Source organism: Papilio xuthus, unplaced genomic scaffold (assembly GCF_000836235.2).
Source record: "Papilio xuthus unplaced genomic scaffold, Pxut_1.1 DF828037.1, whole genome shotgun sequence".
NCBI lineage: Eukaryota > Metazoa > Arthropoda > Insecta > Lepidoptera > Papilionidae > Papilio > Papilio xuthus.
The window spans coordinates 271,750-299,304 of record NW_013530612.1 but is presented as its reverse complement, the minus strand read 5'-3'; the positions used below and the strand labels follow the sequence as shown (position 1 = coordinate 299,304).

The 27,555-nt window shown below is 35.7% G+C and overlaps 4 protein-coding genes across 13 annotated transcripts; 3 read left to right on the top strand and 1 right to left on the bottom strand.

Moving 5' to 3' along the window:
* Nucleotides 1–470: 470 nt before the first annotated feature.
* LOC106114666 (putative uncharacterized protein DDB_G0270496) lies at nt 471–8,240 on the bottom strand. 10 transcript variants are annotated; one of them, XM_013307944.1, is made up of 18 exons: nt 8,159–8,240; nt 7,388–7,415; nt 6,654–6,691; nt 6,411–6,443; nt 6,301–6,333; nt 5,453–5,482; nt 5,345–5,374; nt 4,811–4,837; nt 3,612–3,644; nt 3,455–3,484; nt 3,138–3,164; nt 3,028–3,057; nt 2,926–2,952; nt 2,815–2,844; nt 2,712–2,738; nt 2,611–2,640; nt 1,202–1,264; nt 471–577 (listed from the first exon to the last, which is right to left on the bottom strand). In XM_013307944.1, exons 1-18 carry the CDS (start codon nt 8,198–8,200, stop codon nt 518–520), a joined length of 618 nt encoding a protein of 205 aa, XP_013163398.1. In that variant the 5' UTR covers nt 8,201–8,240; the 3' UTR covers nt 471–517. The 10 variants fall into 10 exon arrangements, with proteins under 10 accessions (XP_013163398.1, XP_013163399.1, XP_013163397.1 ...); XM_013307945.1 differs by lacking the exon at nt 3,455–3,484 and adding an exon at nt 3,238–3,267; XM_013307943.1 differs by lacking the exon at nt 3,138–3,164 and adding an exon at nt 3,354–3,380 and having other exon boundaries at nt 8,159–8,239.
* Nucleotides 8,241–11,074: 2,834 nt separating this feature from the next.
* On the top strand, nt 11,075–20,821 carry LOC106114560 (facilitated trehalose transporter Tret1-like). Its single transcript, XM_013307822.1, has 4 exons — nt 11,075–11,096; nt 18,860–18,995; nt 19,912–20,699; nt 20,801–20,821. Exons 1-4 carry the CDS (start codon nt 11,094–11,096, stop codon nt 20,819–20,821), a joined length of 948 nt encoding a protein of 315 aa, XP_013163276.1. The 5' UTR covers nt 11,075–11,093.
* On the top strand, nt 20,773–21,217 carry LOC106114669 (sugar transporter ERD6-like 4). Its single transcript, XM_013307955.1, has one exon. The coding sequence runs from the start codon at nt 20,832–20,834 to the stop codon at nt 21,129–21,131; it is 300 nt and encodes a 99-aa protein (XP_013163409.1). The 5' UTR covers nt 20,773–20,831; the 3' UTR covers nt 21,132–21,217.
* A 1,748-nt stretch (nt 21,218–22,965) lies between these two features.
* Nucleotides 22,966–27,555, top strand: LOC106114559 (peroxidase-like). Its single transcript, XM_013307821.1, has 6 exons — nt 22,966–23,133; nt 23,865–24,354; nt 25,181–25,373; nt 25,894–26,091; nt 26,500–26,644; nt 27,360–27,555. The coding sequence occupies exons 1-6, from the start codon at nt 22,979–22,981 to the stop codon at nt 27,553–27,555; spliced, it is 1,377 nt and encodes a 458-aa protein (XP_013163275.1). The 5' UTR covers nt 22,966–22,978.

The window sequence follows — 27,555 nt, the reverse complement described above, 5'->3', positions numbered from 1 at the left end:
CGGAAAGCCGCGGGCGACAGCTAGTAAGTAATAAGCAGGTTATTGTTTTTATTACTAATTTTTTGGGCATAAAGTTTGTTTTGACTTATATGGATGCTGCTGCCCACGACTCCGTCCGCCGGGAATTAAAAAAAGTTGATACGTATCCTATTTGTTCTTCCAGACTATGTTCTATATCTACGCCAAATTGTATTAAGATCTGTTGAGTCGTTTAGGACATACCTTCTAAGTGAAATCCATCCATCCATCTAAACATTCGCATTTATAATATAAGTAAGATAAACAAGACAAGACTTTTATTGTATCGTCAAATTAATTGTGTAAAAAAATCAATTTAAAGCAATAGATGTTGTTTATGAAAATTGCTATAAATTTTTAACAGGCGTTTTTTTGCGTGAAATTTTTCGTTAGTTTTATTATTTTCGGTTTTAAAAAAAAAGGTTCAATGAAGTAAACGAAACAACTTTTTTCTTTTTTAATTATTTATTTCTGCTACAACTAATATGGAATTACATATTTAAGAGCTAATCTTGCAGAATAATCCCAAACCGGACATCGTCAGCAAAGATGGCGACCACTGTAATGGAAAAGAGTTTTATAAATACAATTAAAAAGACTTCATATCTGATTTTTTCTTAAAAAATCAATAGGGACTAAATGTTTTTCTAAATGTAACTTAAACAGAGAAAAATCATCATTCAACTTAGCATATTTGTAATATATATATATAGCTATAGCCGGCGAGTCCGTTCGAGCGGAATTAAAAAAAAACTTCATTATACAGGATGTCCCAAAATGTGACGTACATAGGAAGGGGGATGATAGGGGTGGTCACAAGGGTTACCAGAAAAATTAAATAAAAATTCCCCACTGGGTATTATAAAAAATAAAGGGCATTTTTTGCCCCAGAAGGTGTAAAATTTTTAAGTTTTTAAAAAATGCCCTTTATTTTTTTTAATACCCAGAGGGGACTTTTTATTTTATTTATCTGGTGTCCCTTGTGACCACCCCTATCAACCCCCTTCCTATGTACGTAACCTTTTGGGACACCCTCTATGTTCTTCCAGACTATGTTCTACATCTGTGCCAAATTTCATCGAGATCTATAAAGCCGTTATGGAGATACCTTCAAACAAACATACATCCAAACATTCGCATTTATAATATTAGTAAGATATAAATTCTCTTGATTAATACTTACGCTAAGCTCTATACCATATGTGGTGTCGTTTTCCGAAGACATGACAGATTCATTCAGGTCACCCTGTATACATATTTAAAAAAAAATGTTTTTTAACAACTTAAAAACCTTACTCTACAGAATTACAAATACAGGCATTGCCTAATGTGGGCATCACTAGATTATCCAAACTAACCATAAATAGTAACTTAAATCTAATTTAATTTCTTAGTTACATCGTTATTTCTATGAATACATGAACTCTTAAATCTATGATATAAAATATAATAAAAAAAAAAAACGAATAATTAACTAAAATATGTATTTCTTAGTTATGTGCAATTTTATTATGTTAGTTATTATTTCTTGGTTTAATCTGTATTACCTATAATAAAAACTTTTCTTTTAAAAAAAAATTAAGCCACTTTTTTAGCTTACAAAAGTAGGAGGTTATCAATTAGTCTGAATGTTTTTTTATAATTTTAAATCATAGTTAACTACTCATGTAGTAGTTAATTATGTAGTTAACTATGATTAGAGTAGATTTTGAAATGGCCCATGAAGTTTTTGAGTTTTATTTTAAATATTTGTATAATTAAACAAGTGCTCGTGTAGTTTTTTTAACTATTTATTGAATAGTTACTTATGTAACGAAAATAAGAAAAATAGCCCGCGTTCTCGTAGCACACTTATATCCAATGAACGTCTAATGCACCATTGTTGCCAGTACAGGAAAAAAGTTTATAATAATTTGAATGTTGCCAATACAAAAAGAAATTAATAAGAATGAAACAAAAACAATAAATAATTTATGTGAATTAATTGAACGAATATTGTAATGTGATTTAAGCGTAATTCTAGGAAAGAGTTAAACCACCGTTGCCCATAGACATGCAATTGCATATGCATCGCCTTTAATCGACGGAGGAGATAATGCCCAGAAAGATAATATTTTACCTTCCCATGCATCTCGTCCAGTAAATTAGCGTTTAAGCGTCAATAGCCTAATGGTTAGGGGTACGGATTTCTGATTACGAGGTCGGGGGTTCGAATCCCGCCATTCGACTATTGTCGTAAACCATATCCTAGCACAAGCCTTTAACTTAGTTGGAATGGTAAAAGAAATATTAGTAAATTTACAAAAAAATCTGCTAATATTTTTTGTAAAAAAAAAAAAAATCCAACTTCCACTTCACATCCTTATAAGATAAAGGTTAGGAATATAAAGATGACTAAAATTAGTCCTGCGAGACGCACACTCATCAGATTGTAGTTGGAATTGCTTCCACTTGAGGCGTGTCTTCTGTGTGGTCGTGGTATTGCATCGGAAGAGACCAATTCATGCGAAGACGTAGAAGAGGGCTCTACCACTGTTAATAATTAAAAGTTTATTTGTTTCAAACATAGAGATAGAAATCTTTGTAACTCACCGATACCTCTAGTTCATTCTCTTCATCGCCCTGTAAAAAAAGTTAAGAATAAATACTCCATTTACGAATATTGTAACGATAAAAAATAAAAAAAAACTCACAGAAAAAACATCAAACTCATTGTCACCCTGTAAAGAAAAAATTACGATGAGCAATAATACATAATAAAATCAAAATAAAAATGTCTTAATAAAAGAAACTTACCGAAGACTCTTCAAACTCTTGCTTGTCGCCCTAATAAAAAAATAATAAGTATAGAACTGTTTTAAAACTTAAAAATGTTAATTAAAAAATAATGAAAATACAAAAACTCACAGAAAAAACATCAAACTCATTGTCACCCTGTAAAGAAAAAATTACGATGAGCAATAATATATAATAAAATAAAAATAAATGTCTTAATATAAAAAAACTTACCGAAGACTCTTCAAACTCTTGCTTGTCGCCCTAATAAAAAAATAATAAGTATAGAACTGTTTTAAAACTTAAAAAAGTTAGAGAAAAAAATCAAAAATACAAAAACTCACAGAAAAAACATCAAACTCATTGTCACCCTGTAAAGAAAAAAATATGATGAGCAATAATATATAATAAAATAAAAAAAATGTCTTAATAAAAGAAACTTACCGAAGACTCTTCAAACTCCTGTTTGTCGCCCTAATAAAAAAAATATTATAATAAGTATAGAACTGTTTTAAAACTTAAAAAAATTAGAGAAAAAAATCAAAAATACAAAAACTCACAGAAAAAACATCAAACTCATTGTCACCCTGTAAAGAAAAAAATACGATGAGCAATAATATATAATAAAATAAAAAAAAATGTCTTAATAAAAGAAACTTACCGAAGACTCTTCAAACTCCTGTTTGTCACCCTGAAATCAAGAAAAAGATATTCCTTGATATTCAAAAATCTCCTATTAGTTTGTTGAATTTTAAAAAGCAATCGTTATTTTAAAAAAATGCAAAAGAGTTGCATGTTCTTTTTAAAGATAAACTTACTGAGAAACTGTCAAACTCGTCCTCTTTGTCGCCCTGCAAATAAAAAATATATTTGAAAACGTATAATTGCAAAAAGGAAAACCGACTTATAATAACACATTCTCAAACAAAATGCACTAAAGAGTAACAAAATAATGACATCAATACACTCGAAAATAAAAAAAAAATATTTTCTTTTTCTAATATGTTTATAGTTTACAGTCATACGGGAGGGGGTCGAGTCAAATCTCATGTAATCTTACTTTGGAGAGAGGGCGGGTCTCGGCAAATATCACGCAATTTTTTTTTTCAGATCGGAACAAAAAAAAAAATTATACTTTTTTGTTCCAGCAATCAGCAATATTGATTACTAATCTTAACTAGTCGTAAATAAAAACAAGAAGCAATTTTTTTTTTTACAATACCAATCCAACGTGTTTACGTAAAAAAGTCGGATTTTGAAAAATCTCACGTGAGATTGGGGGATGGGGGAATAAAATCTCACGACACCTCACCTGGGGGGGAGCGCAAGCAGAAGATTTTAAATAACACCTCAGTTAATTTATGAACGCCTTATTATTTGGGAGTCGGTGTCGGAGGAAGATTTCACTAATATACCACGGCAAACACCATTTTATATCTGAGATGTCTTAAATTCAATTACTCACTGAGAAAACATCCAGTTCGATTTTGTATTACTAATTTTAGACATTATGAGTTAGAATTATTTGGCGCGCATTCGTTACAAAGTCAAGTGTCAGATGTAGTGAGGGGATATAAACGATGACATTTTGTTTTATCATAAGGTGGCAAACGAGCGAGCGGCCACCTGAAATCGATGAAATAGCGAAGTGACCGTTGCCCATAGACATACGCAATTGCATATGCGTTGCCTACCTTTAATTGACGGAGGAGAGGATGCACAGAAAGAAAATATCTTCCCTTTCCTTGCATCCTCTCATCCGGAAAGTCCACTTCCACTTCCCATCCTTTCCTTATCAGAAAAAGGATGGGAAGGGATAGAGGACTAAATGAGGCCTCCGGGACGCACACTCATCAGACGAAACGCGGAATTGCTTCCACTTCACGCCTGTCTTCTGTGGTGTGACATTTTTATAAGGCTAGTGTTGCGTCACACCCACACATCGGAATTTCTTCCTAACATTAAATAACAATTCCTTAAGAAAAGTCAAATAACTTAGAAAAATTCATCAACTTACCGATGAAACATCAAACTTGTCATCACCCTGTAATTAAAAATATCATCATCAGTTCACTATACTTCCCCACCGAGGGGCTCGGAGCCTACCCTAAGTTAAAAGTGATTAGGCCATAGTCAACCACGCTTGCCAAGTGCGGGTTGACTTCATACATATCTTTGAATTTCTTCTCAGATATGTGCAGCATCACGATGTTTTCCTTCACCGTAACAACGTCGGATAAATGTACATATGTCAATCGGAAATCGAAAAACACATTGGTACAGGATTCGAACCCATGACCTGCAGATTGCAAGTCAAGTGCTTGACCACTGAGCCACCGACGCTCAAATTAAAAATTAAAAATATGTTATACTAATATTATAAATGCGAATGTTTAGATGTATGTTTGTTTGAATATATCTCTAAAACCGCTGAACGGATCTTGATGAAATTTAGCATACGCATAGAACATAGTCTGGAAGAACACATAGGCTACACTAATTAAGTTTTTTTTTTAAATTCTGACAGCTAATTAAGAATAAAACAACTCACGGAAAATACATCGAACTCGTCTATGTCACACTAAAAATAAAAAAAAATAGTATGAGTTATCTATATATCAAAGTAAAAATTACTATAAATAAAATTCATAAGACTTACCGATGATTCTTCAAACTCCTGTTTGTCGCCCTGATTGAAAAAAGGAAGCATTTTAAAAATAAAATAAAACGATTGCCTCTAAGTTGACAAATAAGTTTAGTTATTATTTTCGTAGTCATAATTTCATCATCAGCTCACTATGAATCCCGACTGAGAGGCTCGGAGCCTACCCTAACTTAGAGGTGATTACGCCATAGTCAACCACGCTGGCCAAGTGCGGTTTGACTTCACACGTATCTATGAATTTCTTCTGCGTCTAGGGGAGCGTCGGTGGCTCAGGGGTCAAGTACTTGACTTGTAAAATTACCTGCAGGTCCTGGGTTCGAGTCCCGCCATGTACCAATGTGTTTTCGATTTTCGATTTACATATGTACATTTATCCGACGTTCTTACGGTGAAGGAAAACAACGTAATGCTGCACATATCTGAGAAAGTCAAAGATATGTGTGAAGTCAACCCGCACTTGGCCAGCGTGGTTGACTATGGCCTAATCACCTTTAACTTAGGGTACGCTCCGAGCCCCTCGGTGGGGACGTATAGTGAGCCGATTCATCTTACTATCTTATCTTAATAATATTATGAATGCGAATGTTTATATGTATGTTGTTATTATAGAAGGTACCTCTAAAATGACTGTATGGATCTTACTGAAATTTGTCATACATATAGAACATAGTATGGAAGAACACATAGACTACTAATTATGTTTCATTCCGTTTAGTGCGGACGGAGTCGCGGGCGACAGCTAATGTTTTATAATAGCATTATTATACAGTAGAGGAAAACATAACTGAGTACTCTTACTAATATTATAAAGGCAAAAAAATTTGAATGGATGGTAAACTTACGGAGAAAACATCGTATTTGTTATCATTGTCGCCCTGAAAAAAAAATTTGAAGATGTTAAGTTTTATAGCTATTATTAAATTATTTTTTTTAATATATAAAAAATGATTACCGAAAAAATATCGTAAATATTTTCTTTATCAGCCTGTAATAAAATATTTTTTTTTTTAATTCATAAGACATACATTTTTAGACATTATAAGTTGGAATTATTTGGCGCGCTTTTGTAATAAAGTCAAGTGTCAGATGTAGTGAGGGGGCATAAACGTCGACTAATAAGGCTAGTGCGTCACACCGGCACATCGAATTTTATTCCTAACAGTATTTATAGATAATAATATAAGACTAAACTCACCGAAAAACTGTGAACCTCATCCGTGAAATATGTTACATCTGTGAAAAATATAAATAAGATTTTTGTTTTCTATCCTATCTTATATATAAAATTCTCGTGTGACAATTTTCGTTCCCATACTCCTCCGAAACGGCTTGACCGATTCTCATGAAATTTTGTGAGCATATTGACTAAGTCTGAGAATCGGACAACATCTATTTTTCATCCCGCGCGGACGGAGTCGCGGGCGACAGCTAATTAATATTATGCGAATGTCTAGATATATTAATGTTTGTTAGATCTCTAAAACGGCTCAACGAATCTCGATGAAATTTGTCATATATATAGAACATAGTCTGGAAGAACACAGACTAATAATTAAGTTTTTTTTTATTTCCGCGCGGACAGTCTTAGGTGATAGCAAGTAATAGTGTAGCCTATGTTATCTTTCAGAGTATGTTCTATACGTATGCCAAATTTAATCGAGATCCGTTCTGTCGTTCTAGAGATATCTTCAAACACCCATCCATCCACATCACATCCATCTAAACATTCGCATTTATAATATTAGTAAGTTAAATAAAAAGCAGCTCTTCAAGGCATAAATTCGAAAAAAAAATATTGAATAGTCCTATGGCCGTCTCCTGGCTTTAAGCTACCTCTTCACCAATTTTCAGGCATATCGGTAAAGCCGTTCTTGAGTTATAAATAGTGTAACTAACACCACTTTCTTTTATATATAAAAATAATCTCACCACAGGAACTTAATGCGATGTTTAAGAACTGTAAAAAAAATACAGATGTAGTTAATATTTTTTTTAATTACAAAACTAATGGATTAAGTTATTAATATAATTAAAATTTTTCATCGAATATTATTCAAAAAGTCTGGATGACCGTATTTTTTTTAATTGTGATTTTTGGAAATTATATTTAAGTACGAATTACTAATAAAATGATGAAATATGAATAATATTTTTCGATCTTAACGATAGAAAAACTTAAGTTTATGTTTAAGTTGATTATCTATAAAACACGAATAAAATGACATTATATAAAAATGAATGAATGAATATTTATTGCCACAAACAAGGAAAAGAAAAACTACAAAAAAAAACAAGTTAAATTAAATGAATTGAGGATGTGGCAAAAAAAAAGGTAGCCAGCTCAGCTGGTGCAGGGAGGTCTTGACCAATCCTGCGCTGGTTTTCAGCTGGCCCTTTTGTTTTCACACCATTTGCACAGCACGAGGTAGGGTAAGCAGAATAAAAACAGATACAACGGAAAAAAAAGCAAAAAACGACAATTAAACATTAAAATTTTGATTGATTTTTTAGATACGAAATAACAATTTTAACTATAAGAATATAAAATGATTCCTAGCTAGATCGATTTATCGCCCCCGAAACCCCCTATATTTAGTATATATTTTATGAAAATCGTTGGAGCCGATAAGAATTGCTCATTTAAAGATATAAGATAAAAAAGAAAGTATATTAATATGAAAAAAATTACAGTTAACTTACGAAAATAACGTAATAGATTTTCATAATTTTAAATGTTGCCATTTTCTTTCACTTACAATTCAATCCTGAATATGTATGGATGGATGCACATAATATTTATACGTTAATTATATAAAAACTTGTTTAACTTTGTGATAAGACAAAAACTTGAATTACGAGATACATGTATCTTATACAAAAAAAGTGGTTCAAGTTTGTTAAAAGATTACTCGCTTGAAAATCAAACAAGACATCTAATTTTAGACTTGTTTTCTTCCCACGCTTTTTCTTATAAGGAAAGGATAGCATGGGAAAGTGGGGAAACATGTGCGTCCCTTACCCTGTCGATTAAAATTATGCAATTCATCATCATCATCAGCTCACTATACGTCGCCACTGAGGGGCTCGGAGCCTACCCTAAGTTAAGGGTGATTAGGCCATAGTCAACCACGGTGGCCAAGTGAGGTGACTTCACTCATATCTTTGACTTTCTCAGATATGTGCAGCATCACGATGTTTTCCTTCACCGTAAGGATGTCGGATAAATGTACATATGTAAATCGGAAATCGAAAAACACATACATAGCGGGATTCAAATCCAGGACCTGCAGATTGCAAGTCAAGTGACCCCCTGAGCCACCGACGCTCTTGCAATTTCATATGCAATTGCTAATGTCCATGTGGCTATTGTTTGCCATTTAATAATATAAAAAACGTTTTTATAAACTAAAAGGGACAGATGTAAAGGTATATTGGGAAACGTCGACAGGAAAGTCTCGTTTAATTCCGTTTATTATGGTCCCCGCAGACCACTGTTTGGGAATCATTGGATCACTAACGTTTATAAATGGACTCGCTATAAGACTTAGTATTTTGTGCTTATTTGATTAACGCCATTTTGTCGCTGATTGTATTAGTTTGTAATTAAATGTCACGTTGTGCATCTTCTCCTCCGTCGATTAAAGGTAGGCAACGCATATGCAACGTATGTCTATGGGTAACGGTCACTTCGCTATTTCAGCGATTTCAGGTGACCGCTCGCTCGTTTGCCACCTTATGATATAAAAAAAACGAACGGAAAAAAGGGATCATGGTATGAACACAACAAAAGGTTACCGAGCCTTCATAAAGTTTGAATAGCAATGTATAAAGGCTTAATCATTAAACTTCGACGTTTGTTAATTAATTAATTTTTATTTAAATCAAATGATTTTATTTTAATTGGAAACGTTTTCGAATAATTTATTTGCATCATGAAAAGTGTTTTAATAAATTATTGCTTTGTCCTGTGACTTTACGCGGCATTAAATAGTAATTAGCTTATGTGCTCTATGACTTTTTAAACAGAGAAAGCAATATTTTTAGTACAAAAATATTAGTCTCGAGAAATCAATATTAAGCGAGTAATACCTAAACAAAGAGTAAACTTGCAAATAAATGAATTCACAAAATAGCTGTCGCCCGCGACTCTGTCCTCGCCGAATTAAAAACAACTTAAAAAGTAGTCTATGTGAAGGTTTATGGGTTGGTTTTTGTTAGAAAGTATTTCTAGAACGTCTCCACGGATCTTGGTGAAATTTGGCATAGATTCTTCTTATAGTGCCTCTTCAGTGTTGAAGCTTGGCTGCTTTGAATATTTGGTTCTGTCAAGTGCAAGGCGAAACAGTTCCTCCGCCGACCTAATCCCCGTTCACTCCCTAATATATTTTTTTATATCATAAAGTGACAAACGAGCGAGCGGCCACCTGAAATCGCTGAAATAGCGTAGTGACCGTTGCGCATAGACATACGCAATTGCATATGCGTTGCCTACATCTAATCGACGGAGGAAAGGATGCACAGAAAGAAAATATTTTCCCTTTCCATGCATCCTCTCTCTCCGGAAAGTCCACTTCCACTTTCCATCCTTTCCTTATAAGAAAAAGTGGGAAGGGAATGAGGACTAAATCAGACCTCCGGGACGCACAATCATCAGACTGTACTTGGAATTGCTTCCACTTCACGCCTGTCTTCTGTGTGGTCGTGGTATTACACTGAGTGAGACGGGACAGTTCGTGCGAAGATGTTAAAGCTGGCTCTACCACTATTGATTATACACAATATTACGTAGCCACAATTTTTCCTATGTCCAGCGCGTCTCTTGTCTTCAATCTTGCCCATCATTATCAGCTGAAGAAATTTATACCTGTCGTACTGTATTACATGGCCCAAGTATTCCACTTGGCATAGAAATCTGAAAGAATAGATTACTAATTAAGTTGTTTTCTTAATCCGCGCAGATGGAGTCGCGGCTAGAAATAAGTAACTTAATAAACCTATAAACATTCAGAATAGTATTATTTACAAACTGATAAACTAGAATAAAATATAGAGTTGTTTATTTGAACAAGTATATAGAAAATCTAGAGCAGTGAACATTGTTAAATCTCAGTTATATTGTTACTTAATTTTAACCTAAAAATGCAGTAAATACGACTGTAAAGGATGGCGGCGATGCAACAAAATTAAACTGATTTTCAATATGGGTGCGCAATGTACGTTCGACGGACGACATTCGACTGCGAATCAGGGTGATCGGCACATCGCAGTCGTGTCCGGTCTTTCTACTCAAATGTCCGGCTAAACTAATCAGTCCGGCTATTAGGTGTGGCGATTGACAACCCTAACTGAACAGATAAGAGATGCGATGTTTTGTTTGCACACAAAATACGTAAATTCTCCTTGGGCATAAGAAATGGCACAAAAACATGACACCTACAATACGAGAAGGACATTTGACATTGATTAGGGACGCTAGTGAGCTATTAAAATTAATTGGAGTCTCACCACCTCAGGATAATGTTTTTTTTTTATAACAGAAAGGGGCAAACGAGCAGCGGGAACACCGAGGTGTTCAACAACGCCCATGGACATTAGCAATACCAGAGGAACCGCAGATGCGTTGCCGGCCTTTGAGATGGTGATAACTTCGCATATATTATATTTTTATCCATACTAATAATTGCATTTATAAGGCTAAACTACTTAACCGATTGGGAAACTACACTATACTACACATCCCTAGGTTACATAGTCTATGTTTTTTAATTTTGTTTTATTACGGGCGCCTGCCATTCCGTAAGAGCGTCGCTGGCACAGGAGTCAAGTACTTGACTTACCAGGCAATATCCAGGCCCTGTGTTCGAATGCCGCCATGTACCAATGTGTTTTTCGATTTCCGATTTGCATATGTACATTCGACGTTCTTACGGTGAAAGAAAGCATCGTGATACTGCACATATCTGAGGAGAAATTCAAAGATATGTGTGAAGTCAAAGCGCATTTGGCCAGCGTGGTTGACTATGGCATAATAACTAACTTATGGTAGTCTCCGAGCTCGGTGGGGACTTATAGTGAACTGATGATGATGATGGATGCCATTCCACGTTTCATGTAATAAGTGTGCGCGTAGTTTTAATCCTCTTTACAAAAGTATATTTGATGGTGCGTTAGTTGTAACATTTTTGTCTGTAAGTTATCTGAAGACCGTGTTTGTTCCAGGTAATCTCCGAAACTGCTGAACGGATATTATCGGGACTTTGACTGGAAGGTAGCTAATGTAAGCAGGAGTAACATAGGCTACTTTTTTTTAAATTCCATACTAAAAAATTTGCGGGAACACCTAAATAGTAATACTGATATAAAATAATAAGTAATTCGTACTAGAAACAACATTGTTATCAATGGACGTAATTTTTATTCATACAAAATGTCTTTATCAAAAAGTAATTGAGGAATAACAGACAAAATTTATAACGCAGGAATATTAGCAAGCTTAAACACTTTTTCCACTAGCGCGACTGTCGCGCCATTGTAGTCGCGCTTAACTATTTCTAAAAGTAATTTATTAAAATAAAACTAAGTACATAATAATCTATCGTACTTCGTACTAATGTTATAAATGCGAATGTTTAGATGTTTGTTTGAAGGTAGTTCAGAACGGTTGAACGGATCTCGCTGAAATTTGGCAATGATGTAGAAGATAGTCTGGAAGCGAGCGTATCACCATCTCAAAGGCCGGCAACGCATCTGCGGTTCCTCTGGTATTGCTGATGTCCATGGGCGTCGTTGAACACCTCGGTGTTCCCGCTGCTCGTTTGCCCCTTTCTGTTATAAAAAAAGAACACGTAGGACTACTACTAATTTTATTTATACAGCTGTCGCCCGCGATTCCGTCCGCGCGGGATTAAAAATATTATAGATGTTGGCTGATTCCCAGACCTACTCAATATGCTCACAAAATTTCATGAGAATCGGTCAAGCCTTTTCGGAGGAGTAAATTGTGACACGATAATCTTTATATATATAATTCTTGTGAGTGTGTATGTCATTTAATTTCTCTCAAACGACTGGACCGATTTTGGTGAAATTTTTTGTGTGTGTTCAAGGGGATCTGGGAATGGTTTAGATTCACAATTTTGTCCGCTGAACAATGTTTTTTTAATTAATTTTTAATTTATTAGTAGTTGTTGATTTTGGAATGTTTTACAATGGATCCGACAGACGGCGCTACCATCGCAGTGTCAAATTTTTAAATTAAAGACGTGCAGACAGGACAACGTCTGTCGGGTCCGCTAGTTTTATATATAAGATTTTGTGCGGACTGAGTCGCATGCGACATGGTCCATCATGAATCCGTCAGCATCAAAATGTCGAAAATCAAAAAAGCATAAAATAACACGAGTATAGCCTGTCCAATGTTACAGAGGTCAGTGTCTTTCACTAAATATACGGGTCTATTGCCTCGTGCTGAACGCAGGGACCCCAACGGATTTTAGTTTGCTTTGAATCATAGCGCTGCATCCGCGCCGCCTGATTCAAAAGACATAGGAAAACAGGCACGGGCCAATGGACACGTACCTTAAAGTTACGCTGGCGGCGTCTTGCAGCTAACGGTTCAGTGAAAAATAACTTTAAATGACACTCAAATTACTAGTTTACAAATAAGTTGGAAAACGATCATGCGTAACCGATAAAAAAATTAAAAGCATTTGCTGTAAGTACACGCCCTATTCATGAAGTTTTTATCATTTTACAAGATTATTATTTCTAGATCAATGGTTCCCAAACTTATTTTGTCTACTGCGTTTGAGAATAAAAATTTTTTTAGCGCTGCCATATTTTCACATATTTAAAAACCACTATAACTTCAAATTAAATTAATTAATTATTGTGACCTATATATGTATATTAACGGAGAATTGTAAAGGAAACTTTTACTATAACCCGCAACTTGAGACCTGCAGCGCACACAAGGGGGCGTTATCGCTCACTTTGGGAAAGACTGGTCTAGAATCTTGTTTACGCCAAAGGCACTCGATACCTGTTTGTCAAGGTTGTCGGAGAGTTAGAAATATTTGTATGGAGACGATATTAAAAAAATAGAGCGTCTGTGGCTCAAGCACTTGACTTGCAATCTGCAAGTCCTGGGTTCGAATCCCGCCATCTACCAATGTGTTTTTCGATCTCTGATTTACATATGTACATTAGTCCGCTGATGCAACCTGCACATATCTGAGAATGTCAAAGATATGTGTGAAGTCAACCCGCACTTGGTCAGCGTGGTTGACTATGGCCTTATCATCCTTAACTTAGGGTAGGCTCCGAGCCCCTCGGTGGGGACGTATAGTGAGCTGATGATGATGATGATGATATTAATATCGTCTATGCCTCAGCTATCGCAGAATTGCCCCTTATTTCCTTATAGATGTTTCTACGATGTAGTTGGAAATTTTTGACATACTGCATACCATGGCCACTGCTGCGATGTTTAGGTTTTTTTAAGGTCAAAGGTCAAAAATGAGATTTTCGCGTATTTCAGCAAAATGGTAAGTTTTGTCTAAAAAGTTACCTGAGACAAAATTGTAGATTTTATCATTATCAATTACAAACCCCTTTTTTCCAGAGAGGAATGCTTTATGCATACTCCGCGCCCCGGGGGGACGTGGTAGTTATGTGGGATTCTCCTCCATAACGGAGGCATACCCACTAAACCTCTCTGTTCCTCCAACGCATCGGGACGGGGCCACGGGTACGCTTTCGCTCTCGTCCGGTATTACAAACCCCTACATATCTTTTTTCGAATAGTAAAAAATGACATATTTTTCGCTCGTGCGCCTATGATTTGCTCCGCATCTAAAACTATCAGAAAACCCAAAAGGGGATACTTATTTTTTTTCTATTGTAGCGTATTTTTGTGGATTATCAAGTATTTTTAGGGTTCCGTACCTCATAGGAAAAAAACGGAACCTTATAGGATCACTTTGTTGTCCATCCGTCCGTCTGTCAAGACCCTTTTTCAAAAACGTGTGAAGGTGGAAGCTGGAATTTATATCAAATGTTCAAGTCTGCGGTCGCTAGGTGCTGTGAAAAAATAAAACTTCTTAACCAACCCAATAAAAAGATACAACCGTTTATGTCGCAAATTTACGCAAATTTTCGACATTCGCAATTGAATCAAAACCTACAGGGTACTTCCCGTGCACTTAGAATCTTGAAATTTGGTACGAAGCAACATCGTAAAGCACAGATAAAGGAAAAATTACGAAAACTGTAAATGTTAAGTTACAACATATAAACAAAATATTTTTCTAAGGGGACATATATGTGAGACTCGAGAAAATGCCCGGTACAATATTAGTTTTAAGGATTACGTCGCTTTGTGTACGAAAAGGCAATTTTTTTGCATAACAATGTCAACATAGCTCACACACGATATGTGCAATTGCGTCAGTCGATTGTAAAAATTTTATTGATGTCATAAAATTTTTTGTGGTACAAGTATAAAAGAAAGTAACATGCATATAAATGTGAATATCCAGATGGATATTAGAAGGTATCTCCAGAACATCTGCATGGATATCGATGAAACGACATAGTAGAACAATCTGGAACAACACATAGACTTATTAAGCACCGCACCGTTGAAGTTGATTTTGGTATGGATTCCATTTTCTTTATATCGTAACTAGCTGTCGCCCGCGACTACCTCCGCGTGGATATATAAAAAAAATAATATATAAATAAGTTAAAAAACTCTCTCTTCAAGGCATAAATTCGAATAAATAGTATCCTATGTCCGTCTCCTGGCTCTAAGCTACCTCCTCAACAATTTTCAGGCATATCGGTAAAGCCGTTCTTGAGTTATAAATAGTGTGACTAACAAGACTTTCTTTTATATATATAGATGCGGTAAGCGAACAAGCGGTCTCCTGAAATTGTCGAAATACAAAATTGACCGCGACCGTAGACATCTGCAATTGCAGATGCCTTCCCTTAGTCGACGGAGGAAGAGTCAACAACTTCTATATATATAAAAGAAAGTCGTGTTAGTTTCACTATTTATAACTCAAGAACGGCTTTACCGATATGACTGAAAATTGGTGAGGAGGTAGCTTAGAGCCAGGAGACGGACATAGGATACTATTCATTCATTTTTTTTCGAATTTACTTACTAATATTATAAATGCGAATGTTTAGATGGGTGTGATGTGGATGGATGGGTGGGCTACACTAATTAAGTTTATTTATATATCCACGCGGACGGAGTCGCGGGCGATAGCTAATAAGAAATAAAAATCATTCTCAAACACGAATTAAAAGTAAAAAAATAATGTCACCTTCCAAAGAAAGTTCGGAGTCCATGTCAACCGAAGTGCGAGTTACACTAATCTACCCTGACTGACATCATTTTATATCTGAAATGTCTTAACTAAGGCCTAGTTACGTTTCTATTTCTACCTAGTTACACTATAAAGAATATCATAGGAGTAGCGTATTAATTTAATTAATACTATTAGTCGCCCGCGACTCCGTCCGCGTGGATAAAAGAACTTAATTAGTGTAACCTATGTGTTCTTTCAGACTATGTTCTATACGTATGCCAAATTTAATCGAAATCCGTACTGTCGTTCTAGAGATATCTTCAAACACCCATCCATCCATCCACAATACACCCATCTAAACATTCGCATTTATTATATTAGCAAGCTCATTTTTTTCGAGCTGATGCCTTGAATAGCTTGTTTTTATTTAACTTACTAATATTATAAATGCGAATGTTTAGATGGATGTGATGTGGATGGATGGATGTGTGTTTGAATATATCTCTAGAACAGCTGAACGGATCTCGATTAAATTTGGCATACGTATAGAACATAGTCTGAAAGAACACATAGGTTACACTAATTAAGTTTAAGTAGTATTTAATAGAAAAAAAAACTTTAAATCGCTTCCTCTTATTAATTAAAACAAAAAAAACAACCTTGATAAAATAAAAACAGAATTAGTTTTAATATTTTAATTACATCTGTGTGCTTAAAGTGTGAGTTAAATTAATCCGTTCTGTATAATGAGTTCCGTATATATTTTTAAAGTTTTAAGCTGTTGAAAATCTTACTAATATTATAAATGCGAATGTTTAGATGGATGTTTGTTTGAATGTATCTCGAGAACGGCTCAATGGATCTCGATGAAATTTATCATAGATGTAGAACATAGTCTGGAAGAACACATAGACTACTCGCTAATTTTTTTTTATTCTTTTTATATAGTCTATGTCGTCCGGGGATAGTATAGCTTCCCAACTGTGAAATAAATTTACCAAATCGATTAAGTAGTTTCAGAGTGTATTCAATGTTAACAAACGTATAACTTTTATTACTGTTCATGACTGTTTTATAATAGTCAAATGGCGAGATTCGAACTCACATTGCGTCACGGAGGCCTTATTTAGTCCTCTTTCCCTTCCCACCCTTTCTCTTATAAGGAAAGGATGTTAAATTATTCAAACTTTCGTGAGACATTATACTAAACTGATATATAAACACGGCTAAACACTCACGTATATCCGTCCGGTGGCGGCGGGCCGCGTCCGCGAAATAATACCAGTACCACTCATCCTGATGAAGGGCCCCCGATGGGTTCGAAACTAGTCGGTGCCGCCACCGGACGTATATACATGAGTGTTTAGCCGTGTTTATATATCAGTTAAGGAAAGGATGGGAAGTGGAAGTAGACTTTCCGGATGAGAGGATGCATGGAAAGGGAAAATATTTTCTTTCTGTACATCCTCTCTTCCGTCGATTAAAGGTAGGCAAAAAAAACAACCAAATGATCAGAAATCCGTACCTTTAACCATTAGGCTATTGGCGCTTATACTATAGAATATTTATTAAGTTTTTTTAAAAGCGCGGATGAAGTCGTGGACGACAGCTATTAGCTAGACAATCTGTGAACGAAATTTCATTGAGGAACAGATGTACAGACAGAATTACTTTCGCATTTATATTAGTAAGTATACTAGTAAAGATTAGTAAAGATTGTTCCCTTGGTAACATAAATGGCATTAAATGGTTTTTTTTAATGTTTTTACGGATCCCTAAAATAACACTTTTTCATGGGATACATAAATAAAATATTTATAATTTCATACGAAACAACGTAATTCTGAAACATTTAACTTTATATTAACGGAATGGAAACTAACAAATATTCAGAAATTAAGTGCAAAGATGATATTCATTGGAAATATTTCTTTAAACAGGTATATCTTTATCTTATATATATAAAGAAATTCGTGTTAGTTACACTATTTATAACTCAAGAACGTCTTTACCGATATGCCTGAAAATTGTTGAGGAGGTAGCTTAGAGCATGGAGACGGACATAGGATACTATTTATTCATTTTCGAATTTATGCCTTGTAGAGCTGGTTTTTATCTAACTTACTAATATTTAAAATGCGAATGTTTAGATGGATGTGATGTGGATGGATGGGTGTTTGAAGATATCTCTAGAACAGCTGAACGGATGTCGATTAAATTTGGCATACGTATAGAACATAGTCTGAAAGAACACATAGGCTACAATAATTAAGATTTTTTATCCACGCGGACGGAGTCGCGGGCGACTACTAGTAATATTGTAATTGCGAATGTTTAGATGTTTGTTAGAAGATATCTCTAGAACGACTCAATGGATCCGATTGAAATTTGTCATAGATGTAGAACATAGTCTGGAACAACACATAGGCTACTAATTATTTTTAAATTTACGCAGACGGCGACACAGGTGTCAACTAGTTTATAATAATGAATTAACTGTCACGTAACATTAACTGAGGCGTTTAAATCGGAACGAAGCGATGTCATTTCCAAGAAATAACCAAATAGAGATCGAAAACCTTATTGCATAAGTAAGAGAGATTTGCTACGATCGTGTCTGTTAATTAATTAATAACTCGGTTGATTAATAGAATTTAACAGTGGTAGAGCCCGCTTTAACATGTTCGCACGAATTGTCCTCGCTCAGTGAAATACCACGAGCACACAGAAGACACGTCAAGTGCGAAGTAATTCCAACTACAGTCTGATGAGTGTGCGTCCCTGAGGCCTAATTTAGTCCACTTTCCCTTCCCACCTTTTTTCTTATAAGGAAATGATGGGAAGTGGAAGTGGACTTTCCAGATGAGAGGATGCATGGAAAGGGAATATATTTTCTTTCTGTGCATCCTCTCCTCCGTGGATTAAAGTTAGGCAACGCATATTCAATTGCGTATGTCTATGGGCAACAGTCACTTCGCTATATCAGCGATTTCAGGTGGCCGCTCGTTCGTTTGTTACATTATAATATAAAAAAAAGATATATTAATAACTCAGTTGATTTCTTTTTTTTGTCTTCCAGCTTTTCGTATGCAGCGGTGCGTGGGCATTCTTTTTCGTCTTAGGTTTGAATCTTGGAGCCCCCACTGTTTATATTCCCCAGCTCAGACGTGAATCTAACAATACTGTAGTCAGCGATGAAATGGCCTCATGGTTATGTAAGTTATATTAAAAAGATTAATTGATTTTTTATTATTATGCTGTAGTTTGCTCAAAACTATCATCATCAGCTCACTATATGTCCCCACCGAGAGGTTCGGAGCCTGGTCAGCGTGGTTAACTAGGCCATAGTCAACCACGCTGACCAAGTGCGGGTTGACTTCACACATATCTTTGTATTTCTCAGATATGTGCAGCATCAAGATGTTTTCCTTCACCGTAAGAACGTCGGATAAATGTACATATGTAAAAACACAATGGTACATGGCGGGATTCGAACCCAGAACCTGCCGATTGAAAGTCAAGTGCTTGACTCCTGAGCCACCAACGCTCTGCACAAAACGATGCTCCCTAATAATTTTGTAGATGGAATGATATTTGTCAGATTATAAGTGGGACACCGCAAATTGCCCTGACTGTACATGTCTCTGAAGTCTTATGGTTCATTGTAATAGTAATTAAAAAGCGTCTGTGACTCAGAGGTTAAGCTGAGACCTGTTATCAAGTCCTGGGTTCGATTCCCGCCATATATCAATGTGTTTTATATATGTACATCTATCGTATGTTGTTACGGTGAAGGAAAACATCGTGATGCTGCACATATCTGAAAAAGTCAAATGTGTGAAGTGTTGCACTGGACCAGCATTCACTATCACATACTCTCACTTAGGATAGGCTTAGGGACCCTAAGTGGAGACGTATCATACTAATATTATAAATGCGAATGTTTAGATGGATGTTTGTTTGAAGATATCTCCGCAACGGCTTAACAGATTTTGATGAAATTTGGCACAGATGTAGAACATAGTGTGGAAGAACATATGAGCTTATTAAGTTTTATAATAATACCACGCGGACGGAGTCGTGGGCAACAGTTAGTACAGTGTATATTTAGTTAATTGTTTTTCTTTACAGGTTCAGCATCAGGATTTTCTGCAATACCCTGTTTATTTATAATAACATTTCTCACAAAATATTACGGTCGTAAGGTAATATTTATCATTGGTAATATAGATTTATTGATATCTTTATTAATATTCTATTTCAGTAAAACTCCTATACAAATATTAATCAGTCATATTACCATTGGTTTTGGTTACGCTGCATGTTTTAGTAATAATATATTAATAGTTACCGAATATATTAATCCTAAATATCGCGGTGTATTCTTAGCGGTGAAATCGACGTCCGTCGTGTCCGGTGTCTGGGCAGCGAATGCTATCGGTACATTTTTAAATTGGAGGTACATACCTATTTTTGGTTTGTTGTTAACTTGTTTCGCGTTCACATCATTCTTTTGGCCTGAATCACCATATTGGTTGGTAAATAAAGGGCGATTTGATGAATTTAAGAAATCATACATTTGGTTAAACGGGACCAGTAATAATGTGTTAAAAGAAATCGATAATTTAATTGTTTACGAAAGACATAATGTTAAATGTAAATTAAATTTTAATACAATTAAAATGGTGGAGTTTTATAAACCTATTTTAATATCATTTCTACTTATGATACAATATCATTGTTCTGGGAAATTTATTTTTAGTATTTACGCTTTGGATATTATAAAAAAAATAACAAACAGTGAAACAACCGCGTATACAGGAATGTTAATATTAGATGGAATAACTATATTAGGTATGTATACAGGGTGTTTTTTATCTAAAATATTAAAAAGACGTATTTTATATTTATGGTCTTCGGCTATTGGAATTTTCTTTTTATTAGTTACATCTTTATATTTATTTTTATGTAAAAATTATTATATACAAGAGAATAAAGTTTTATCAATTTTATTATTAAGTTCTTTTTCCATTTCAATTAGTTGTGGTCCGATGATACTTAGTACGTCTATTCATGGTGAGATTTTACCTTCCAGATTTAAATCTTTAGGAGTTATTTTAACCGCTTTATTGTTTTATATGTTATTATCGACAACGTTAAAAATAGCGCCCGTTATTTTTAAATTAATGGGTCTAGATGGAGCTTTCCTTTTTTATGGTATATCGTCAGGTTTTTGCTTTATATTGTTAGTTAAATATTTACCTGAGACAAAAGATAAAACATTACAAGAAATTGAAGAGTTATTTAAACGTAAAGGAAATGTAATAGAATTAGAAAAGTTACAAAAATAAATAATTAAAAATGTAGACCAAACAGCTGTCGTTCGCGATACCGTCCGCAAATAATTAAAAAAAAACTTAATTAGTAGTCTATGTGTTTTTCCAGACTATGTTCTATATGTATGACAAATTACATCTAGATCCGTTCAGCTGTTCTGGAGATATCTTCTTACAAACATCCATCTAAACATTCGCATCTACATATAAAAGAATGTCGTGTTAGTTACACTATTTATAACTCAAGAACGGCTTTACCGATATGACTGAAAATTGGTGAGGAGGTAGCTTAGAGCCAGGAGGTTATGCCTTAACGAGCTGCTTTTTATTTAACTTACTAATATAAATGCGAATGTTTAGATGGATGTGATGTGGATGGATGGATGTTTGAAGATATCTCTAGAACAGCTGAACGGATCTCGATTAAATTTGGCATACGCATAGAACATAGTCTGAAAGAACACATAGGATACACTAATTAAGTTTTTTTGTATATCCATACGGACGGAGTCGCGGGCGACTGCTAGTTTATAATATTAGTTTTAAACATAGTTTATGACCTATTTTTGTAGTTTTTTCGACCTCTCCCTCCCCTCAGTGACCACTCGCACTACATGCTAAGACCCCCCTTTAGTTTTTATGTAATAATTCATAATTATGATTTTTAATCATTTAACAGATAAAAATTGAAAGAGAAATAATTTGTCTCATACTCTTCTTTATAGCATAAGACTGTATGCATACTTAAATTACTAGTGAATTATGTATTATGAAAAATAACAAGTAACGACTACGTGACTAAAATCTGACTCCCCCCACTCCTGTGACTGACCGTAGTATTTTAATGACTCCCCCCCTCCTAAACGTGTCACGTATTATGTGTACGTTCCCTTAATACATAAAACCATTTATTTCATTATCTATAATTAATTTGATTGCTGTAAAAAATCCTAATATTAAATACATTATTCCATCATTAATGTAACTTCAAATTGCTGTTCCAAATTAAACCTTGACATAAAAACATAACGGTTTTTTATTACTATATCCTTGACATGTTAAACGCCACTCAAGTCACCGGTGACCGGATCCCTTAAGCGCCGCGTAGGGCACATAACTCACGAAGTTTTTATAATCTGCGGAACCCAGCTTCTAATTGAACCCTAAATCTATATATATAAAAGAAAGTGGTGTTAGTTACACTATTAACTCGAGAACAGCTTTACAGATATGCCTGAAAATTGGTGAGGAGGTAGCTTAGAGCCGGGAGGCGGACATAAGATACTATTTATTTATTTTTTTAAATATGTAAATACGAGTGTTTAGATAGATGTGATGTGGACGGATGGATGGGTGTTTGAAGATATCTCTAGAACGGCTGAACGGATCTCGATTAAACTTGGCATACGTATAGAACATAGTCCGAAAGAACACATAGGCTACACTAATTAAGTTTAATTATATAATATAACCACGCGGACGGAGTCGCGGGCGACAGTTAGTTGGATATATTTTGCAGATTCGACTTGCAAAAAGTTTTATAGTGTTTTTTTTCTATTTCTACTATTAAATTCTACCTTTTAATAATATTAGTATAACTAGCTGTCGCCCGCGACTCCGTCTGTGCGGAATTAAAAATAATCTTTCTACATCTATGCCAAAGTGCCATTAGTTTAGCCGTTCCGGAGATATCTACAAAAGAACATACATCCAAACATTCCCATTTATAATATTAGTAAGATTTATTCAAATTAAAGTAGTTTCCTTTACACGCGTGTAATAATTACGATTAACTATTAATGCATTTGTCTGAATATTTAACAAATAGCACAGTATATTGTTGTTAGTTCGATCTATCAGTGATGTGGTCGTTTCTAGTGTTTTTAGTGACATTGTCACTTGCATCTGCAGTTATATATGACACCTTTAGTGGTCGTGAAGTGGGTGTACAACGACCCATGAGCAATTCTACACAAGATTTATTAAATGGCTTAAGTTTATTCTATCAAATAAGGCCGTAAGTATTTATTTTTTATATAACAGTGGTCTACCGCTTTAACATGTTCGCACGAATTGTTCTCGCGCGGTGAACTACGACCACACAGAAGACACGCCTCAAGTGGAAGCAATTACAACTGCAGTCTGATGAGTGTGCGTGTCGGAGACCTAACATACTCCTCTTTCTTATAAGGAAAAGATTGGAAAGTGAAAGTGGACTTTCCGGATGAGAGGATGCATGGAAAGGGAAAATATTTTCTTTCTGTGCATCCTCTCCTCCGTCGATTAAAGGTAGGCAACGCATATGCAATTGCGTATGTCTATGGGCAACGGTCACTTCGCTATTTCATCGATTTCAGGTGACCGCTCGCTCGTTTGCCACCTTATGATATAAAAAAATACTTTTATTCTATTCAATTTTAATAATAATAAAAATATAGCTGTTGCCCGAGACTCCATCCGCGCGGTAGCTTATGTGTTCTTGCAGACTATGTTCTACATCTATGACAAATGCCATCAAAATCAGTTGAGCAGTTCCGGAGATAACTACAAACAAACATCCATCTAAACATACGCATTTATAATAAATAAGATATATTTATGTCAAAGGGATGCAAAAGATTTCATGGTTTTTGATGATATTTTGACCAGAAGTTGGCGTATTTCAACATAAAAAAGTTTGCTAACGTACATTTACACAGTCGAATCAATTTAAACCATAAAGTTCCACAATTATCAATTATTTTCCAGATGGTGTACCATAGATGTACCAGAATGTTCACCCTACGAGCCTCGACGTGTAGATGGTACTTGCAACAACCTACACTATCCCACAAGAGGGGCGACTTTCACCCCTTACCATCGTTTACTACCTTCCAACAACGCGATGAACGGGGGCCTTAGAACTTCCATAACTGGACTACCACTTCCAAATGCTAGAAAACTTCGTGTATCATTATTATCTGATGGAAGGGTCCACAATAAACATTACACACAGCTGGTGACAAATCATCTTCTAATGATGACAGGTGATATCACATCAGCCCATGACACTATCAACTATATACTAGTGACAACTAGTTGTTGCTTTACTGAAGGTTTAAACCCTACTTGTATGCCTATTAACGTACCATCAAATGATGTACACTTGCGAGAAAGTGGGATACGATGTCTTAATTTGACTAGAGCGTTGACATATCAGAGATTAGGATGTGCCCCGAATACACTGCCACCTGAAAGAGTGAGTACTTATATTACCAAGAGAACCTTATACATCCCCACAGAGGGACTCAGAGTCTACCCTAAGTGAGACTACGTGATAGTGAATGCTGGTCCAGTGCAAGACTTCACACATATCTTTGACTTTCTCAGATATGTGCAGCATCACGATGTTTTCCTTCACCCTATACTATTAAACTATGTTTACAGTTTGGCCTTTAGCACAATAATTTAAATTTATTAACTAGCTGTCCGCAACGCAACTCCGTCTGTGTGGTATTATACATAATTAGTGGCATATGTGCTCTTCCAGACTATGTCCTACTATGACAAATTTCATCGAGATCTATGCAGCCGCTCTGGAGATACCTTTAACAAACATCTATATAAACATTCGCGTTTGTAATATTAGAAAGAAGTAAGGTAATAACAAAATAGAGATATTCGAGAGTTTATAGCACCGTTTTCTAGTAATAAGTATTGGGAAAAGGTACAAGGACTGGAATTGCCCTACGGAATAGTAATCAGAGAGCCTAGCATGAATATACCCTTACCAGGCGTAAAGTACAGCAACAATCCGTCAATAGCCTAATGGTTAAAGGTTCCGATTTCCGATCATGAGGTCGTGGGTTCGAATCCCGACATTCGACCATTGTAAACCATATCCTAGCACAAGCATAGAGCTTATTTGGAATGGTATGAAATATTAATAAATTTACAAAACAATCTGCTTGTATTAAAAAAAAAAACAAAACGTATTAATTACTAGGCCCTTATATAGAAAGCAATTTAGTTTTTACGAGTTTGCTGCATGTTGGAAACTATCGCTGACCCAAAACTAATTCCAGATCAACACATCACCTCCTCTTTTGGACATTTCAAATATGTACGGTATCAATTCGATTGGAGTAAATCAGTCACGACTCGGAACTGATGGATTATTACGCTTCGAAGTTGACAAAGGGAAAGAATGGCCGCCAACTGGAGCTCCTATTTGCTTAGCTAATGAGTTACCTCAAGAAACTTATTGCTATAACGGTGGTATGTAACGTATTAAGGTCAATAATTAATCTGGACCATTCTTATCCACAGTAATTTTACCTGACTTATATCATGAGGTGGTAAACGAGCGAGCGGCCACCTGAAATAGCTGAAATAGAGAAGTGACCGTTGCCCATAGAGATACGCAATCGCATATGCGTTCCCTACCTTTAATCGACGGAGGAGAGGATGCACAGAAAATAAATATCTTCCCTTCCCTTGCATCCTCTCATCCGGAAAGTCCACTTCCACTTCCACGTCCACAAAGAGGACTAAAATAGGCCTCCGGGACGCACACTCATCAGACGAAACGCAGAATTTCTTCCACTTCACGCCTGTCTTCTATGTGGTCGTGGTATTTCACCGGGCGAGCCGGGCCGATTCATGCGAAGATGTTAAAGCGGTCTCTACCACTGTTAAAACTGTTCTGCGCAGCGACTCTCGCGTCATTAAAAGCTATGACAATTCTGATAAAGTCATGCGTTTGATAAAATCTGTGTTCCTAATATTTATTCCCCAGGTAATCCTGGCTTGAATGCCCCTCTTGGTATCCAATTAGTCGGCTTATGGCACTTTCGAAGTCATAATCATATCGCCAGAATCCTAGCTCAGTTAAATCCGTGTTGGGGCGACGAGCGTATCTTTTTAACAGCTCGCGATATTAATTTGGCGTTTTACCAACATATAATATACTATGAGCTGATGCCTGAAGTATTAGGTATGTATTGTTATGAAGAAAATCCCATGTGCCGGTGTGACGCAACACTAGCCTTACTAAAATGTCAACGTTTATGTCCCCTCACTACATCTGACACTTGACTTGGTAATGAAAGCGCGACAATCGCACCAAAATATGTAATTAATGATTTCAAAAAGTATTACTAAAAGAGTTCCACATACATTACAGAAAGTCCACTTCCACTTCCCATCTTTTCCTTATAAGAAAAAGAGTGGGAAGGAAAAGAGGACTAAATTAGGCCTTCGGGACGCACACTCATCAGACTGCACGCGGAATTGCTTCGCACTTGAGGCGTGTCTTCTGTGTGGTCGTGGTATTTCACTGAGCGAGGACAATTCGTGCGAAGATGTTAAAGCGGGCTCTACCACTGTTATTGTTTATTTCTAGGTTATGATTTATTATTAAAGAATAAAGTAATTTTCGATACATACGGTCACGTGGATGATTATGATGATTCCTTAGAGCCTCGAGTCAGCATCGAATATGTTATAGCAACAAGATGGTTCCACACAATGCAAGAAGGAAGACTACAGTAAGTTGAATGTCTATTTAAACTGACTAACATCAATTACTTCTCATTCTCTCTCTCTCTCAAGGTGCCTCTCCATTTAATGGAGGTTGGCCATCAGCTCAGTAAACTTTCGCCGATCTTGTGCCAAGCGAAATAAATTTTCCACGCTGGATTCGTCCATTCCTTGATATTATGCAACCACGATTTCCTCCTTCAGTTCAGTTACTTAGTTATAAGTAGCGGTCTCCCGCGACTCCGTCCGCGTGGAATTAAAAAACAATTGGTAGTATATGTGTTCTTCCAGACTATATTCTACATGTATGCCAAATTTCATCGGAATCTGTTCAACCGTTCTGGAGATACCTTCTAACAAACATCCATCTATCTATCCATTCATCCATCTAAACATTTGCATTCACAATATTATTAAGATGTGTTGTATGTTGGATGTTTTTTTGAAGGTATCTCCGAAACATAATTTGGCACACATATAGAACATAAAGGAAGAACACATAGGCTACTCATTTTGTTTTTTTTTATTCCGCTCGAGCGGAGTCCTGGACGACAGCTTATATTCAATAAAATGTTGTATTCACACAAAATATACTTAAGTAAGACCCCTTACTCGCGATGTTTTAGTAACTTTTTGCCCCCTGAAGTATAAGACTATGGACTCTATGACTGTGGATTTTTTATAGAAGGCTCAAATATGTCAAATTTTGCTTTGCTTTTTTAGGCTATTCGATAGCCAAGGTAAATTCCTCAACGAGTTAGATATGATGGATTACACGCTCCGTACGGGAGCGCTGCGCGTCAACAATACTGTGGATGGAGTGACACAAGGCTCCTTCAGACAACCCTGCGCTGGCAGCGACCTATTCGTTGACCCTGAGGTAATGTTCATCATCATCATCACTATACGTCCCCACTGA